The 18,104-nt window shown below is 35.1% G+C and overlaps 1 protein-coding gene across 1 annotated transcript in view; it reads left to right on the top strand.

The window, feature by feature from the left end:
• LOC141373774 (histone deacetylase 5-like) overlaps positions 1–16,328 on the top strand; it is a 57,433-nt gene extending 41,105 nt beyond the window's left edge. The window contains exon 4 of the mRNA XM_073898544.1: positions 10,131–16,328. Coding sequence (XP_073754645.1) covers positions 10,131–10,170 — 40 coding nt within the window. The 3' untranslated portion in view covers positions 10,171–16,328. The remainder of the gene's footprint in view (positions 1–10,130) is intronic.
• The last annotated feature ends 1,776 nt before the right edge of the window (positions 16,329–18,104 follow it).

The following is an 18,104-nucleotide window of genomic DNA, read 5'->3' on the forward strand; positions in this document are numbered from 1 at the left end:
ACAAAACAACAATATAAAGCTCTGAAGAACACCTTACCAACAAAATAATGCACATAGCATTAGATTGCTTGCCTTGGAGGAGGAAGAGAAGGTAAGATATTAAAGATATTAAAATAAACCAATAAAACAAGAGAAAATATGCCTTACTAAATAACATTATTAATATAAATAAAGAAATACTGTTTCAAAAATCATAAGAAATGAAATACATTTAAGGAAATATACAAGAATTTAAGGTAAATACAAGAATTTAATTTTATGCTCTACATTTTCTCAAGTTAAATTCTTTACTTTCTGCTTTATATTTTTGTAAGTTTTCTTAACCTGTGATTGCTGGACTGAACAGGTCCTTCTCTTAAATATGTGTTGTAATCTTTGCTCTTTATTGACAGAAAATGATCAGTGTTCACTGTGAGGTTGGCTTGCTCTAATAGAAGTTTATGTCTTTCAATTAGCTAAACCATTGACCTAAAATTTATTTTTGGAGGTTTTACTTTATATGTATTCTGACCTTACTGTGTCTCCATCTTACCTAATTACAAATGAAATTAAATTCAAAAATGTAAAAATTGCATCTCTTCCCTTTCCCCATCTCTCTCCACAACTCTGTTTTTGTTAATCAAGTTAAACTTGGTGTGTGTACATAGATGATGGAAGTGTGAAGCTCCCACATTTCCAGAGCATTGCTTCTCAGTCTTTCACCGAAACAACCATTAAAAGGTCATTCCTCACCAGTTGACTTTCTAAGTGTTTCATGAAGATGATTTCTTTAAAAAAATGATCTTTTTAAAGAAATATGTAGACATATAAAACAATTACCTAGGGATATGAATTAAGTAAAGACAGTACCACCTCCACTGAAAGCTATAATAAGATTAATCACAATGGCAGGTATAAATAATACAATTCTTCTATAGTTGTGCAATACTTTACAGTATATAAAGCATGTTCTCTTAAGTTACCTCATTCAGTTAAGCCTGAGAGCAGGTCAGGGACTACTTCAATTTTAAAGAGAAAACTGAGAATCTAGAAGTGTTGACTTGGTCAAAGTTAAATTTTAGAAAGTGGCAGAGCTCGGACTTAAACATAGAGAATCTACCTTGAAATCCAGGAGATTCTTCATCCTGCTGTGCTACTAACAATATTCCTATGCAGCAAGACACCGAGAGAATTTGTCAGTTATGTGGATGTGTATTTGATTCGGTAGAAGGTGGAGATTAGTAAGTGGACTATTTTCAAAGAAGTGGTAAGTATGAAATGATTTTCAAAGTCAAAAGGGAAGAGAGGCATCTAATGAGAAGTTTTATATTGTACCTGAAAGTCCCCATGTTTCGACAGAAGAGGATCCATTTTTGCCAGTAAGTGTGGGTTGCACAGTAGATACCCTGCTCATGTCCTCAGAGCCCAGACTGGACATGTATATATCTGGAAAATGCACAGATCTTCCACCAAGGGTAGATATGTATTACTTACATATGTGACCCCTAGGACATTTTCTCTACACACTGTTGTCTCTGAAATCCCAGCCACAACTGAGTCCTGGGTGTGGGGGAAAAGATAATTTTGCTGTTGCTTTGGGTTAGAAATAGGAAAATGCAGGTTGGGGGAGTGATGTCACTAAGATGGGAGAGCAGAGACCTGAGCTTTAGGCCCCCAACAAAGATCAGTAATTGGACATCTATCCATGGGGAAAAAAAAAAAAAGAACAGCTCTGGGAGAGCTCAGCAGTCCACTCAAGAAACTTTAGCAACAGGGTGGAACAAAACAACAGAATAACCACCCAAAAAGGGAAAGAAGAACAGCCTCATTTTGCCTGAGTCATTCCTTCCTCCAGGCTGATACTACTCAGCACCAAGAGGGCCTGAGCTAGAAAGAGTTCCCCTTGCTGGGAAGGGAAGAACAGGTTGAGTGACCAGCATCCCCAGCCTTTTGGGACACTGCAGGAAAAACCCACTTCAGTTTCACCCCACCCAGAGAACTGGCAAAGCTGAGATATACAGAGATGGCTAGGAACAAGGAAGAAGGGTGGGGGCTACCAGTATCAGATATGCAATGGGGGTGAGCATGGTTTCCAAGGACATGCTCTGCAAGGACCCCAGCAGCTTTCACCGATGAAGAAGCCAATGTCCAAAACAGCTGCTTCAGACCCCCTGCAGATTTTACCACTGAGGATTTTACCCTACAGGTTTTCATCATGCTCACCAGTTGCCCAAGTTTTTCCCCATTTCCTCCCTCTGCCACCCATACCTCTGGAGCCTGGGATTTATGCCAGCAGCCAACTCCGGCTTCTGTGGCTATGCCAGTGCAAGACACCAACCTTGACCCTGCCACTGACCCACCACCATGCACACACTCAGGGCTAGCCCCTCCTGCTATGCATCTGCACATGCTGGCCTGACTCCCATCACAAGCCTCCACTGCCATGTGTGCACACATGGTAAGACTCTGCAGCCATGGGAATCCATGCTGACAGTCAAGGCCCCCACAACTGCCAGGGGACAGGATTCAGCCCTCTCTTCTGTCACTGGCCTGATCTGCTGAGCCCAAATGCAGCTAGTCCCTCCAACTGTGCACCTGCACACTCCTGGCCAACTCACCATCACTAGCCTAAACTCCATGCCCATACCTGTGGTGAGACCCTTCAGCCACAGGAGCATACTCCAAAAATCGAGGCCCACATCTAACCCTGACTCCTGTAACTAGCCTGCACCATTGGGCTCAACTGCATCTAGTCCCTCCAGCTATGTCCTGCACCCCACCAGCCTGAGTCCCAACACTCACTTCCACTGCTGTGCACCCCTGGGAAGGCTTGCAATCACAGGAGTATATGCCAAGACCCAGTGCCCTTGTAGCCAAGTGTGTGCACCACCAGCTCCAGCCACCACAGTGACCTGTCCTGGTCCCTAGGTGCTGTACTTGAAGAAGATACTGAGGACTCCAAAATCCCTTGCAGTCACTCCAGCACCTCCCCACTCGCCCTGCCATCATAGTGCTCACCAAAGACTACACAGCTGTCAGTGTTGTGGGCCTGAGATGCCTGAGCCAACCAAATATCATGCTTCCTGCCCCAGACACAGAGCCACAGGGATCATGAAGAATCGGAAACCTGACATGACCAAAGTAACAGAGTAAACTTCTAGTAACTGACCCAAGGAAATGGAGATACATGAATTGCCTGAAAAAGAATTAGAAATAATTGTTTTAAAGGTGCTCAGAGAGTTACAAGAGAAACAAACAATTCAACAAAAATCAGGAAAACAATAAAAGAACAAAATGAGAAGTTCAACAAAGAGACAGAAAACAGTAAATAGCCAAAATTTGGAGCTGAATAATACAGTAACTGAACTAAAGAATAAAGTACAGAGCTCAACATCAGACTGAATCAAACAGAAAAAAGAATCAATGAAATCAAAGACAGATAATTTGAAATTATTCAGTCAGAGGAGCAAAAAGTAAAAAATGAATTAAAAGGAATGAAGAAACCTTGAGGGATTTATGGGACATCATTAAGACAATCTGTGAATTACTGGAGTCCCAGGAGGAGAAGGTGACAGAAAATTTATTTAAAGTAATAGTGGCTGAACTTCCCAAACCTGAGGAAAGATTTAGATATCCTAGTTTATGAAGCTAATAGGTCAGCCCAAAATTCCAATCCAATATGATCTTAATAAAACAATAATAAAACTGTCTAAATCAAAGACAAAGAGAGAAATTAAAAAGTATCAAGAGAAAAAAAATTATACCAAGGAACTCTCATAACCATCAGTGGTTTTCTCAGCAAAAATCTTGCAAGCCAGGAGAGAGTATGATGATATATTCAAAATGCTGAAATTAAAAACCTGCCAACCAGAATAGTTTACTTAGCAAAGTTGTCCTTCAGAAATGAAGTTGAGATAAAAATTTTCCCAAGCAAACAGAAGCTGAGTTAGTTCATCACCACAACAACTGCCTTACAAGAAATGCTGAAAGGAGTTCTGTAAGCTGAAAAGAAAGAATGAAAATGAATAACATGAAAGAGACATAGAGTGGCTAAATGGATTTAAACAAACAAACAAGACCCATCTATATGCTGCCTACAGAAGAGTACTTTAGTTTTAGCAACTGACAACATTTAATATCTTTTCATAATAAAAACTCTTAAGAAATTAGATATAAAAGGAACATACCTTAACATAGTGAAGGCCATATATGACATGCCCAAAGCTAACATCATACTCAACAGTAAAAAGTTGAATACTGTCCCTCTAAGATCAGAAACAATGATTTGTGTCCCTAAAACTAAATTTACTTTTGCTCAAAGTAAAAGGATGGAAAAAGATATTCCATGCAAATGGAAACCAAAATAGAGCAGGAGTAGTTATATCAGAAAAAATAGACTTTGAGTTTAAAACTGTAACAAGGTCATTATATAGTGATAAAGAGATCAGCTTATCAAGAGAATACAACAATTATATATGCATCCAACATCATAACACCTAAATATATTAAGCAAATACTAACAGATCTGAAGGGAATAATACACAACAATACACTAATAGTAGGAGACTTCAGTGTCCCACTTTCTGCAATGGATACATCTTCCAGACAGAAAATCAATAAGAAAACATTGGACTTGATCTATACTTCAGGACAAATGGATCTAATGGACATGTACAGAACATTTCATTCAAGAGCAGGAAAATACACATTTTGCTCAAGCGCACATAGAACACTCTCCAGGACAAATCACATGTTCTGTCATGAAACAAGCCTTAGCAAATTTTTAAAAACTGAAAATATACCAAGTATCTTTTCTGACCACAGTGGTATGAAATTCAGAACCAATAACAGGAGAAAAACTAGAAAATCCACAAAAATGTGGAAATTAACACACTCTTGAACAACTAATGGATCAAGGATAGAATCAAAAGAAAATAAAAAAATATCTTGAAACAAAAATGGAAACACAATATAACAAAATTTATGGGGTAAAGCAAAAGCAGTGTTAAGAGGAAAATTTATAGCAATAAATGCCTGAATAAATAAACTCAGACAACCTAACATTACACCTTAAAGAACTTCTAGGAAAACGATCAAACCAAGCCCAAAATTAGCAGAAGAAAGGAGATGACAAAAATCAGCAGAAATAAATGAAATTAGCAGAAATAAATGAAATAAAGAATAGAAAACAACAGAAAAGGTCAACAAAATTGAGTTGTTTTTTTAAAAAATAAAAAATTGGCAAACCCTTAGCTAGACTTACCAAGAAAGAAAGAGGACTCAAATAATAAAATTATGAATGAAAGAGGGTACATTACAACTAATACCATACAAATGCGTCATAAGAGACTATGAACAATTATATGCCAACAAACTGGATAACCTACACGAAATTGATAAATTCCTAGAAATATACAATATACCAAGACTGGATCATGAATAGAAAATCTGAACAGACCAATAATGAGTAAGTAGATTGGATCTGTAATCAAAATCCTCTCAACAAAGAAAATTCAGTCCCAGATAGTTTCACTGGTGAATTCTGCTAAACATTTAAAGAAAAAATAACAGCAGTTCTTCTCAAACTTGCCTAAAATATTGAAGAGGAGAGAACACTGTCAAACTTATTTTAATGTAGTCCACATTACCTCATTCCCACAGTCAGATACTATAAGGATTCTACAAGAAAACTATAAGCCAATACCCCTAATGAAATTTGATGCAAAAATCCTCAACAAAATACAAGCACTTTCAACTACACATTTAAAGAATAATTCAACATCATCGAGCGGGATTTATCCCCGAGATGGTTCAATGTGTATAAATCAATCACTGCGATACACCACATTACTAGAATGAAAGATAAAAATCATATGATCCTCTCAATGACAGAGAAAGCAACTGACAACATTTAATATCTTTTCATAATAAAAACTCTTAAGAAATTAGATATAAAAGGAACATACCTTAACATAGTGAAGGCCATATATGACATGCCCAAAGCTAACATCATACTCAACAGTAAAAAGTTGAATACTGTCCCTCTAAGATCAGAAACAAAACAAGGGTACCTGATCTCACTACTCCTATTCAGCACAGTACTGGAAGTAAGCAATTCCTATCAGAATTCCAATGGCATTTTCCACAAAAATAATTTTTAATAATTAAATTAAAATTTAATAATATGAAAAAATTCATATGGAATTTAAAAAGACCCTGAATAGCTAAAGTAATATTGAAAAAGAACAAAGGCATCCCACATCCTGAGTTAAAACTGTATTACAAAGCCACAGTAATCAAAACAGTATGGCACTGTCATAAAACCAGACACATAGACCAATGGAACAGAACTGACAGCCCAGCAATAAACCCTCATTTATATCGTCAACTAATACCTACCAAGGGAACCAAGAATATTCAGTGGGGAAACAATCTCTTCAGTAAATGGGATTGAGAAAACTGGATATTCACCTGCAAAGAATGAAGTTGGACCCTATCTTACACCACTCACAAAAATTAACTCAAAATGGACTGAAGCCTTAACTGTAAGACCTGAAACTATAAACATAGTTATAGTTTAGAAGAAAACATAGGGGAAAAGCTTGATTTTGGTTTTGCCATGATTTTTTGGATATGACAAAAAGAAGAAAAAGCAACAAAAGCAAAAATAAACATGTGTAACTACATCAACCTAAAAACTTCTGCACACCAAAAGAAACAATCAACAAAATGAAAAGGCAACCTATGAAATAGAACATATTTGCAAACCATGTATGTATGTGATATATGATGTATTTGTAAACCATGATACGTATATAAGGGGTTGATATTCAAAATACATATGGAACTCATACAATTCAATAGCAAAAAATAATAATTTGATTAAAAAATGGACAAAAGGGGCACCTGGATGGCTCAGTCATTAGGTGTCTGCCTTCAGCTCAGGTCATGATCCCAGGGTCCTGGGATCAAGCCCCGCGTCGGTCTCCTGCTCGGCAGGAAGCCTGCTTCTCCCTCTCCCACTCCCCCTGCTTGTGTTCCCTCTCTTGCTGTGTCTCTCTCTGTCAAATAAATAAAATCTTTAAAAAATGGACAAAAATAATAATTGGATTAATAAAATGGACAAAGGACCAGAACAGATATTTTTCTAAAGAAGACATGGCCAACAGGTATATGAAAAGATGTTCAGTATCCCTAATCAGTAGGGAAATGCGAATCAAAACCACAATGAGACACCATTTTACATCAGTTAAAATGGCTAGCATAAAAAAGACAAGGGATAACAAATGTTAGTGATGGAGGTTCCTCAAGAAATTCAAAGTAGAACTACCATGTTATACAGCAGTCTACCTTCTGGGTATTTATCCAAAGGAAACAAAAATCACTATCTTGAAGAGATATCTGTACGCTCATGTTCATTGCACTACTCACTATAGCCAAGACAAGGAAACGACCTAAACCTCTCTCTCCATTGATGGATGAATGGATGAAGAAAAGGTGGTATAAACTGCCAGCGGAATATTAATATTATTCAGCCATAAAAGAGAAGATTCAACATGGGTGAACCTGAGGGCATTATGCTAAGTGACATAAGGCACACAGAGAAAGACAAATACTTACCTGTATGAGCTCACTTATATGTAAAATCTAAAAACATTGACCTCGATATGTATATAAGATGATGGATGTTAACTAAACCTATTATGATAATCATTTCACAATAAATGTAAATCAAACCACCTTAAACTTATACAATGATATATGTCAAGTATTTCTCAATAAAACTGCAAAAGGCCCATGTTGAACTTACAGAAAGAGAGACTAGATAGTTACCAGGAGCTGGGAGTTGGGGGCAATAGGGCAATGTTGGTCAAAGTATACAAACTTTCAGTTATAAGATGAATAAATTCCAGGGATCTAATGTAAGGCAAGGTGACTATAGTTAACAATATTGTATTGTATGCATGAAAGTTGCTATGAGATTAAATCTTGAATGTTCTTACCATAACAACAACAAAAAAATGGTACTTAGGTGAAAGATGTGTTTTTGTGGTAAACATTTTATAATATATATGTGTATCAAATCATCACATTTTACACCTTAAATTTATATAATGTATATCAGTTGGATCTCAAAGCTGGAAAAATTTAAGAAAACTCAGTCTCCATTAGAGTACCTAGTTTGAGGATTCTACACCTATATTATCCACATATTCTTAGATGTAAATAAGTTTGCATGTCACATATTAATTAGCTACTTAAATGTTTTCTTTAAGAATTTTCTTCTCAGAATGCTGATAATTTTAGTTTGGAAAGATTTTAATAGAGTATGACTCATTTAAATAGCTTTTATCTTATATGGCAACTCTAAACACTTTCTCACAGCTTCCTTATCCAGTATACTCTTGGTCAGGCTATAACTTTGTAAGAAAGGATTTTTTTTTTTTTTTTTTGTGCTCCACGTAGACTCATTTGGAACTCCCTCATTTGGGTAATGTTAAATAATGAATAACTGATATTTTTCATTCTTTAGAGGATCCATTAAAATCCTTTTTATTACCATCTCATGGATAAAACCTATTTCAATATTTTAAATTTATTACAAAAACACTAAGTTAAAATGGCAACTACTTATAGATACATAGAAATCTTGGCTTTTTTTTTCCCTATAAATCTATAAAAAAACATAGCTAACTAGTCTTCATAAACAGCCATGTTTTAAACATGGCATTTTTTTCTAATATGAAAGTAACTCATTATAGAATACTGGCAAATATAAACTATATGAAAAAGAAAATGAAAACCACCTATCTATTATTCCACCACCCAAAGAGAACCATCATCCAAATATTGTGTTTCCTTAGTTTCCTGTGGTAGCATAGGCATAACTCTGTATCTTTGTGCCATTCACACAATATTATGTATGTGTTAGATGACAAAGGGACAAATCCAAAATATTAAATATGTAATGTCTCATAGTGTTTATTATTTACAAGTCAATTTTATCTCCTTTTTTTTTCTTTAACCTTCATTAATTCTGTTAGGAACATTTTTTCCCAGCGTTTTGAACCTGAAACCACCGCTTCATGGAAGTGTAGTTACAACATTAGCAATTGCAACATTAGCAAATCCTAGAGCTCAGATTCAAACTCAATTCTCTTGGCATCTCAAATCCCAGTTTTCTTCCCTCAACAATCCAACTACTTCATGTATTTGGATTTCTGCTACAATCTGTCCCTTTGACTAAATTAAAAATCATTCTAAAAGTTTGGGGCACCTGGGTGGTTCAGTCGTTAAGCATCTGCCTTCGGCTCAGGTCATGATCCCGGGGTCCTGGGATCGAGCCCCGCATCGGGCTCCCTGCTTAGCAAGGAGCCTGCTTCTCCCTCTCCCTCTGCTGCTCCCCCTGCTTGTGTTCTCTCTCTCGCTGTCAAATAAATAAATAAAATCTTTAAAAAAATAATCATTCTAAAAGTTTGTCTTAAAACACCCTCAGAGTGTTACTAAATTAAGTTTAAATATCAAGTATAAATTTTCAAGCAATTAGTTTTGGTTTTGCCTGAGCAGAACACCCCACAGATGATGCCGAATAAAAACTATTTACACACTACTATAGAGCATTTCTTGTAAAAACGTTGGGTCTGTAGCAGCGATTTGCTAATCAAATTCAGAATTTGATTTGAAATGCCTCCGGCAGGCAGCCAATCCAGTTATGAAAAAACAGAAGCAAAAACTAGAGCCCTGGTGAGTCTCCTCCAGAAGCGAGCTGGGTCCTTTGCTCTCATTAGCAAACTGGTTCCATAGGAAATCATTGTGATTGCTCCTCAAATAAAATATTGTAGTTAATTTTTTCAATAAATTATTGGACTGTACTAGACACAAAACATGTACATTTCAGAATTTAGAATTATAAAATATTTTGACATGTTTTAATATAAACAGGAACATTTCCAGTGATTGCTTGGATCTAAAATGTTTTTCCACTTGACATTTGTTTATACTTCCTAGGAAAGAAACTCTATTTATGGATAACTGAATAACACAAATAAACATCAGAGAGAGCTGAAAAATCAGCTTTGATTATGCATGAAAATCTACAATGTCATTGTGTACTCTTATGCCGTATTCTGATTGCCTGTTTATTTTTACAGAACTGCTGGTGAGCCTATGGAAGAGGAGCCAGCCTTGTGAAGTGCCAAGCCCCCCACCCCCATATTTCCTGTGTGTGACATCATTGTGTATCCCCCCCACCCAGCACCCTCAGACATGCCTTGTCTGCTGCCTGGGTGGCACAGATTCGGTGTAACATAAACACTGGGCACAAAATTCTGAACAGCAGCTTCACTTGTTCTTTGGATGGACTTGAAAGGGCATTAAAGATTCCTAAAACGGAACGGCTGTGATTCTAAAGTTACAGTAAATCACGGTTGGAAGAAACTACTTCCAGCATACTTTTAATATGCTGGGTGACCCACTCCCAGGCCCAAAGTATGAACTAATGACATCCAGTACAGCATTAGATACTATTAATTATTATGGATGCTATGACAGCCAGTGAAATTTTGGGCAAAACCTGAGAAATACTCATTCCTGACATTCTGATCAGTTTCTTATTGGGTAATTTTTGTCAGTCTTAAATTGTTTATAGGATTTGCTTTCAACTATGAACGGATAGCAGTTCCCGACATATTGTTGTTTTGTTTTGTTTGTTTTTTGGCCTTTGTTTTAACACATTGTTCGACTCTTGCTAGTAAGAATTCAGGATGGAGGAACTGGGATGAGGCTTTTTTCAGTAGAATAAACCATGCTATATCTCAAAGTCCAAATGCCAAAGGAACCTCATACTGTATGTAATGGTGCAATATTTTATGTCACAGTTTTTGAAAAAAATAACCCTATTTCACTAACATCCCTCTGTGTATTCTCACATATGGGAGATTTGCAACTGTATTGAGGATGAGGCCTCCCATCCCCCTCATACATCCCTTGCTCTGATAATAGTTTCAAGCATATGTTCCACCGAGGATGGTCTTAATTTTTTCCAAATCTCTCAAGAACTTAGTTCTCACTTTTCATCTTATTTCCTCCATCACATCCTTTCTTCTTACCTTTCATTATTCCTTCCTTATAGAAAAGCTAAGGATTACCTACAATCTCCCCAATTACTCAGGAGCTTTGAGTATTTCATTTATTTTATTTTTTACTGTTCAGGTTAACACAGTTGCTTGGCAGGATGTGTTCTTTTAGCGGTGACAGCATTGAGGTGAAGCAGTATCACGGAACTTTCTAGATCTTCAAAATGTGTTAATGAAGGCATTGCCTATTTGAGGTCACCTTGAATTGTGTTAACCTTGAAGTTGTGCCTTCCTGTGGAAAAAAACACACACAAAACCACAAATTTAAACTTTACACATGTTGCCTTAATGTCAAAGGCTAAAAATAAAGGACATTTATTTCTGAGATTAAAAGTGGTTTACTAAATAGAACTAGGTTATGCCCCTACCTCCCAAAATTTTATTTCAATGTATAACTCAAACACCTAAAGACATTGATGTAGAATACCTCGCAGTATTTAATATCGGACAATGCTTTTGAAAGAGTTGATGTTTCTTTTTATATATTTTCCTAACTCAAAGGATATATTAAAGCCATAAGTGAAGATTGTCATGCTTTTATTCAGAAATCTAAAAGAAACTTTAATTAAAACAAGGTTTTAGGGAAGGCCATGATATGAAAGATATAGAACAATATGGTTTTAGTTAAAGAGGACTCTAACCTGTAAATCAAAGATGAAAGATCTCACTCAAGTAGAATTATATAACTCCTTTTTGTTATATAGTCAGACCATATTTTTCATGCATTTAGTTTTTTTAGGATTACCATTTTAATTTTAAAGACTTTTACTACATATACAAAATGGCTCAATACTTAGTTTAACATCTTAGAAATTTGAGATACCCTTTGAAATAGGAAATCTGAAATGGAATGTAACTCAGTATTAGGTAAAAATTAGTTTTATTGCGTAAGGGTAAGGTCAATCTAGATTCACAATAGTAATGAATTTTTGAAAAAAATTAATATTTTCAGAGAAATTCATGCCAATCATATTTGCTAGCTCTTGCTATTTTCTGTAATTGTTTGAGGAGACTTACTTACAGAAAACCAAATAGTGAAGCCAAAGGGAAAAAAAAAGACAGCCCCCCTTAACAAGGAAAGTTATATCATATTTTAATTGGAAACGTAATTGTGACTTTTAAAAATCAACTTCATAGTAACAAATCTCTGTTATTACTTTTAGTCCTCCCAGATATTTTTTTAGATATTGAATAATAAAATGAAACAGTATAGTGCAATCATACTAATTTACTGAAGTTTCCTATAATAATTTTGCCACATACCTGCTATACACAGCCATCAAACTGATAAAGCCAAATCACTAGGACATCTCCATGGTTCTTTAGATTTAAAACAGACACATTAATGAGTTAATCACACATCCTCCCATGTGATACTGTACCAAATTGGTTGCAGTTAGGGTCTTTAGGATACACCAAGAGGCAGATAAACTATGGAGAGGATTAATCACAGCTGAATGTAGTTGTAAGAACAGAATGCCAGTGCTTTTTGATTAAACCGTTAAAAGCTGTAGTATAGCCCTCAGGGACAGAATGGAGGCTTTTGGAGAATATCAACGCTTCTTTTGAAATAGACCAGCACTTTTTAAAAGGGTGGTTTCACTTGGTAATAGTTTTCTTCACTTACACATTTAATTTTTATTACTCATAATAGTAGGAGGTTATTAGAATTCTCTGAACATTATCAATAATATATCTTTCTGATCCATATTTTGAAGGTTAAATACATAAGCTTTCTCACAGTCTCATAGCTCATACATGATGAATAAAAATAATGACTTTTTAGAAATCAATTAATAAACAATCCTAGGGCTTAATAAGTTTTGATAATAAGTACAAAAAGAAAATTAATTTTCTCAATTTATAATATAGTACAATCCGGGATTGCATATAAAATTGAAAAACAGACAATTTTATTAGGATAATAAGTAAAATGGACTTCAAATGGTAATTGAGGTTATTTAATTATTGCTTAGTAAATAGGAAGAAGATTTTGAGATGAAGTATTTTAAGACATTTTTAACAAATTTACAACATCGATATTAGAGATAGAAATCCACTTTTGGAGAAAACAGAGATACTCATGAAAAACTATTACAAATCACATTTTCCATTACCAATCACAAGAATTGAAATCTTGCCTTCAGTTTTGACTATAACCCTTTGCAAAACTTTCACATACTCACTGAGGATACCAGAGGTACCTAGCTGGCTCAGATAGTAGAGTGTGCAAACCTTGATCTTGGGGTTGTAAGTTCAAGCCCCAATTGGGTGTAAAGATTACTTAAAACTGTAAAAAAATCCAAAAACAAACAAACAAAAAAAACATGGTGGGTTTGAAAGCAGGACGTTTCCTCATACAATTTCAGAAACTATAGGACTGGTCTCCTAACAGTTTAGTACTGTTTTATTTCCAAAGGTCATTCATAAAGCTTTGTGGATTTACTGGGTTTCTTCACAGACTCCATGTGGAAGTAAAATAGAATGAACATGTGGAAAGTCTCCTGGGAGAAAATTTCTCTTCAATCAGCACTTTTATACTTATTTTTTATGCCAGCATCTATGTTTAGGATGGTTTATTTAAATATTTCTTGCTGTTTTTCTTTTGAAAGTTTGCATTCAATTTGTCTCAGTGAAAGTATTAAATGTCTAATAGCCACAAAACAAACAAACCAAAGGTTTCTGTCTTAAAAGCAATTCATTCTGAACTTGAAATAATCACTCTGTCAGAATTTGACATTGTCATTTCTAGCAGTATCTATCTTAACATTCTTTTCCCACGTCAGGAATGAAATCACTTGGCTTGCTGAGGAAATTAAATAAAAAAGAAGAAGAAGAAGAAGTAGGGAACAACACCTGTTCAACTATTCCATAAAGAGGGCATTTTCACCTCCAAAAGAAATGAAAACCAGATGATCTAAGCTAAGAAATGGAGGCATTTTATTGTTGTCTTCAAAACTGATCATCAACATGGTCATGATCTTCATCAGGTATCTTTTCTGTTCCCAGAGGACACAATTATATTTTGGTCTCCAGCAGTATTTTATACTATTTACTGACTTTTGAATGAAGTATTATGAGTATTACATCACCTGAATCAACACCATCACTGAAATATGTAAGTGCCTATGTGTGGCTTCTTTTCCTAGTCATAATTACAATGAAAATCATAGCTCTTGCCTCCTTGCTTTTATTCCATCAAATGCTTCATGAAACAAAGCAGGCTTGTTATGTGGTCCAGAGTATAAATTTCTTAGATGAACATGGTATACTCATACAGGACTCTAAAACTTGATTTCTCCAAATCAGCTACAGTCTCTTTTTTTTTTTTATGAAATACATGGCTGGTTTTATATAATGGTTTATGCAACAACTGAGTCAGCTATAATATGCTGGAAATAGCTGGGTCAGACAATTTAAACTTAGACTATTGATCTGGGGTTTTTTGGACTTGATTTCAATAACAGAGTAATAGGGGTGTAACAATTTCTCAAACCATTTTCATTCTCAAACTGGAACTTCTAGCAAATATATGGTGAATCCACCATACAGTGCCAGTCTTTCTAACCAATAATTTATTTTCCACCTTTCTCTCCTTCCCTTGTCCAACTGCCAATACCAAATTGCCATATCTAAACTATCAGAGTAATTTCTTAAATCTCTATATTTCCTAAGTAGAAACAACCTTGGCAACTTATCTTATGAACACTACTAGGTATATTTTGATTCATGCCAATTTATATAAACTCTAGTAGATACTCTTTATCTTCCTTTTTATCTTTTCCTTCTCAAGAACCACTTGACTTTTTTTACTGTTCTTATTTTAAAAGATAGATCCAGTTATTGTCTTTTGGCCTACAAGTTTGGACCTGATACTTTGTTTTATTAATACAGAATTTTTCTTTTGGTCTCAAATACAGTTTTCCACCATTCTTGGTACTGCCAATTGTGTTGTACTATTATCACACAAAGGTGATTGTACACATACTTTTCTTGCCCTTTGGATGATGCCTTTGTGAGTCAAACTCAGAAGCATAAACCCTAACCTGAAGAAAAAATGGCAGAAGAGTAATTTTAAATCAATATAATTTGGAAATAAGATATTATTTCCAGACTATTCAAAGAAAATTGGAGTTCTTTTATTTTTCTGTTTGGGCCTTAGGCACATTAGAGGCAAATGTTGCAACATCAAATAAAATAAGGAGGGTCAAATGTTTTGTGGGACAATGTAGTCGTGTCCTTTAGGCTTCATTTCAGTGCCCTTTCTTAGAGTTGGCATTTTATGACACTTGATATCTTGCAGCAATTTCAGGCTATTGCTTTTATTAACTTAAAATTGAGTAGAAACGAAGTAAAAGGACAACTGAGGAATTAGGAATTCTGAGATCTGAGGAGGAATCACACTTTTTTGGGGATGAAAAAATTGTTTTTAGATAAAAATCTACATATGCTTTTTCTAAATTTTAAGATTCTCAAACTTTTTCTGGACGAGCAATGTCAGTGTCTATTTCCACAACAGCTGGGTTATATGAAATTGCCCTTTTAGTGGTTGCTAGGCATAAGAAGCATTCTGTTACAAGTGAATGATCATTTTGTAGATTATAGTCTCATCAGTTTGTGTCATTTGAAAGCAAATATCCTGATATTTTTAAACAAGGTAGGCAGGGCAGGCAGGAAACCAATATTTATTATTCTCATGATTAAACACTTTAGACCAGGCTTGTTGATGTGTATGCCAATAATCTGGAGTTTCTGGCTTTGTGTAAAATTAAAATGTCCTTTCTATTGTGGTCTGATACCTATTTCTGTAATAAGATCAGTTTGTTGTCCTCTGTGCACCAGTGGTTTTGCCCTTAATTTTTTTGGCTAGCATTCACCAAAAATCTGTCATCCAGAGCTGCTGAGAAAAATACATGTTGCCAAACTTCTTTTCTTAAAATTGTGCTGCCAGTGTTTTCCCAGATGTGAAAAATAATTATCTAATAAAGGATTAATATCTAATAACAATACCATTGTTTAACATGCTCATGGAATGTTTACCTTCTTTCTGATTCCTTTTTTGTATTTGAAAATATTAAATGGCTAATTCAATGGTGTGTTCCAAATTATTGTCAATGTTGTTAATGTTGTGATTCTCCTTCAAAGAGGATGAAAGATCCCCCTTTGTCTTGTGTTTTCTACTGAATTAGATTTTCCTCTAGTCCTAGTGTGAATAAAAGCTGTTTGAAATAAAAGTGTTCTTATTTGTCTACCTCCTTGGTGTTTACCATTAGACTCTGAATACTAGGTATTTGACAAGTATTTGTTGAATGAATAAAATATTAATTATAAATTACTGTGACATATACTGTTCCATTTTCAAAAACTGAAAGGATTATTTGCAAATAAATCTCCTTTATAATGTGAGAATTAACAAAAGAAGAAAAGTCAATTAAGACAGAGTTGTTCTTTGAATGTAATGTGCTGGTCAGGATAAAGAATAGTAGCTAACACTGGTTAAGCCCAAACTCGTGCCTGTTACTCTACTGTACTGAGCATTGTACCAGAATTATACTATTCATCTCATGACCTCTACATCATGTATCATTACTTCCATTTACAGACGAGGCATGGAGACTGAAAAAGATTAACTCATTTACTCACCCATTGTTAAAGATAGTAAGAGAAAGGCTTAAATCCTTATCTACATCTATCTAGCTCTAAAGTCTGTCCTCTCTCCAAATGGCAACATGATATGGCAAAGATGGTATACCAAAGGCATTTTTTTAACTATAAAACTATGACTAACGTTCAGAATAGACTATATACTCAGTCTCTGCTAACCTTATGATTTTATTAAATTATCATTTTAAATGGATTTGGTAATTGTGGCTAGGTTTGTACAGTAAGTACAAGTTACAAAACAGTTTTTTCCCCCTATTTCAACATCTTTCTTTAGTCTAGCCAATAACCCTAAGATGTCTTTGGAATACATATTTCAAAAACTCTTGAAATCTATTCCAAGACCAATACTTATTTTTGTATATAACCCCCTGCAATGTTTAACAGTCTAAAACATAACTGTTTCCAGTGGACAATGGCTTGGATTCTTTCTGGGAAAAGAGTAATATTTTGTCTAACAGAAAGTAAACTTGAGATGGAGTGGGTGGGTAGAGTCGGTTTCAACGATAAACACCTTTGGTTTAATCAGATTTATCAAATGGCAAATGTTACTTCATTGTTCTTTGTTTCTTTTAAGTTTCCATAGTGAAAAAAGAGCAATTGAAAATGTGGAGTATAAGTAAAAAAATGAGAATGAGTGTATTATTTTTAAAAACTAGTTTGTAGTTAAAAATAGAAGACTCAAGAATTTCTTTTGCTACTTACACTTTTGGAATTATTTGACTCAAAGTACTTCCAAATATTGCAGTTACTCCTCAGCTTTGTAATATCAATATCAATTCCCATGGTCCTTCCAGTTGACCATAAATGGATGATTCCCCACATATCCTAATAAGTACTTTGGAAAAGACTGATAGTTGCTCTTTCAAATGTCATAGAATAGGGGAACAAGATTCAGAGAAGGAGGTGAATGAATTCCCATTTTTAATATTTAAAAAGCTAGAGATAAAATAAAGATTGCATTTACCTTAGATCAAGTCAAATTTTTTGAGTCCTTACTATATTTAGAAAAGGCACTATTAACTTACTATTGAAAGCTATAGGGGCACCTGGGTGGCTCAGTCGTTAAGCGTGTGCCTTCAGCTCAGGTCATGACCCCAGGGTCCTGGGATCGAGCCCCGCATCAGGCTCCCTACTCGGCGGAGAGCCTGCTTCTCCCTCTACCACTCCCCCTGCTTGTGTTCCCTCTCTTGCTGTCTCTCTACGTCAAATAAATAAATAAAATCTTAAAAAAAGAAAAGCTATATAGTACATGTAAAATTTGATAGAGTCCCACATACATTTTTTGCTTTTTCCCCAAAAAAAACTCATTCCAAAAGACTAAGATTT

The sequence above is a fragment of the Callorhinus ursinus genome, unplaced genomic scaffold (assembly GCF_003265705.2).
Source record: "Callorhinus ursinus isolate GAN/ISIS: 27379988/994484 unplaced genomic scaffold, GSC_fseal_2.0 scaffold12, whole genome shotgun sequence".
Lineage (NCBI taxonomy): Eukaryota > Metazoa > Chordata > Mammalia > Carnivora > Otariidae > Callorhinus > Callorhinus ursinus.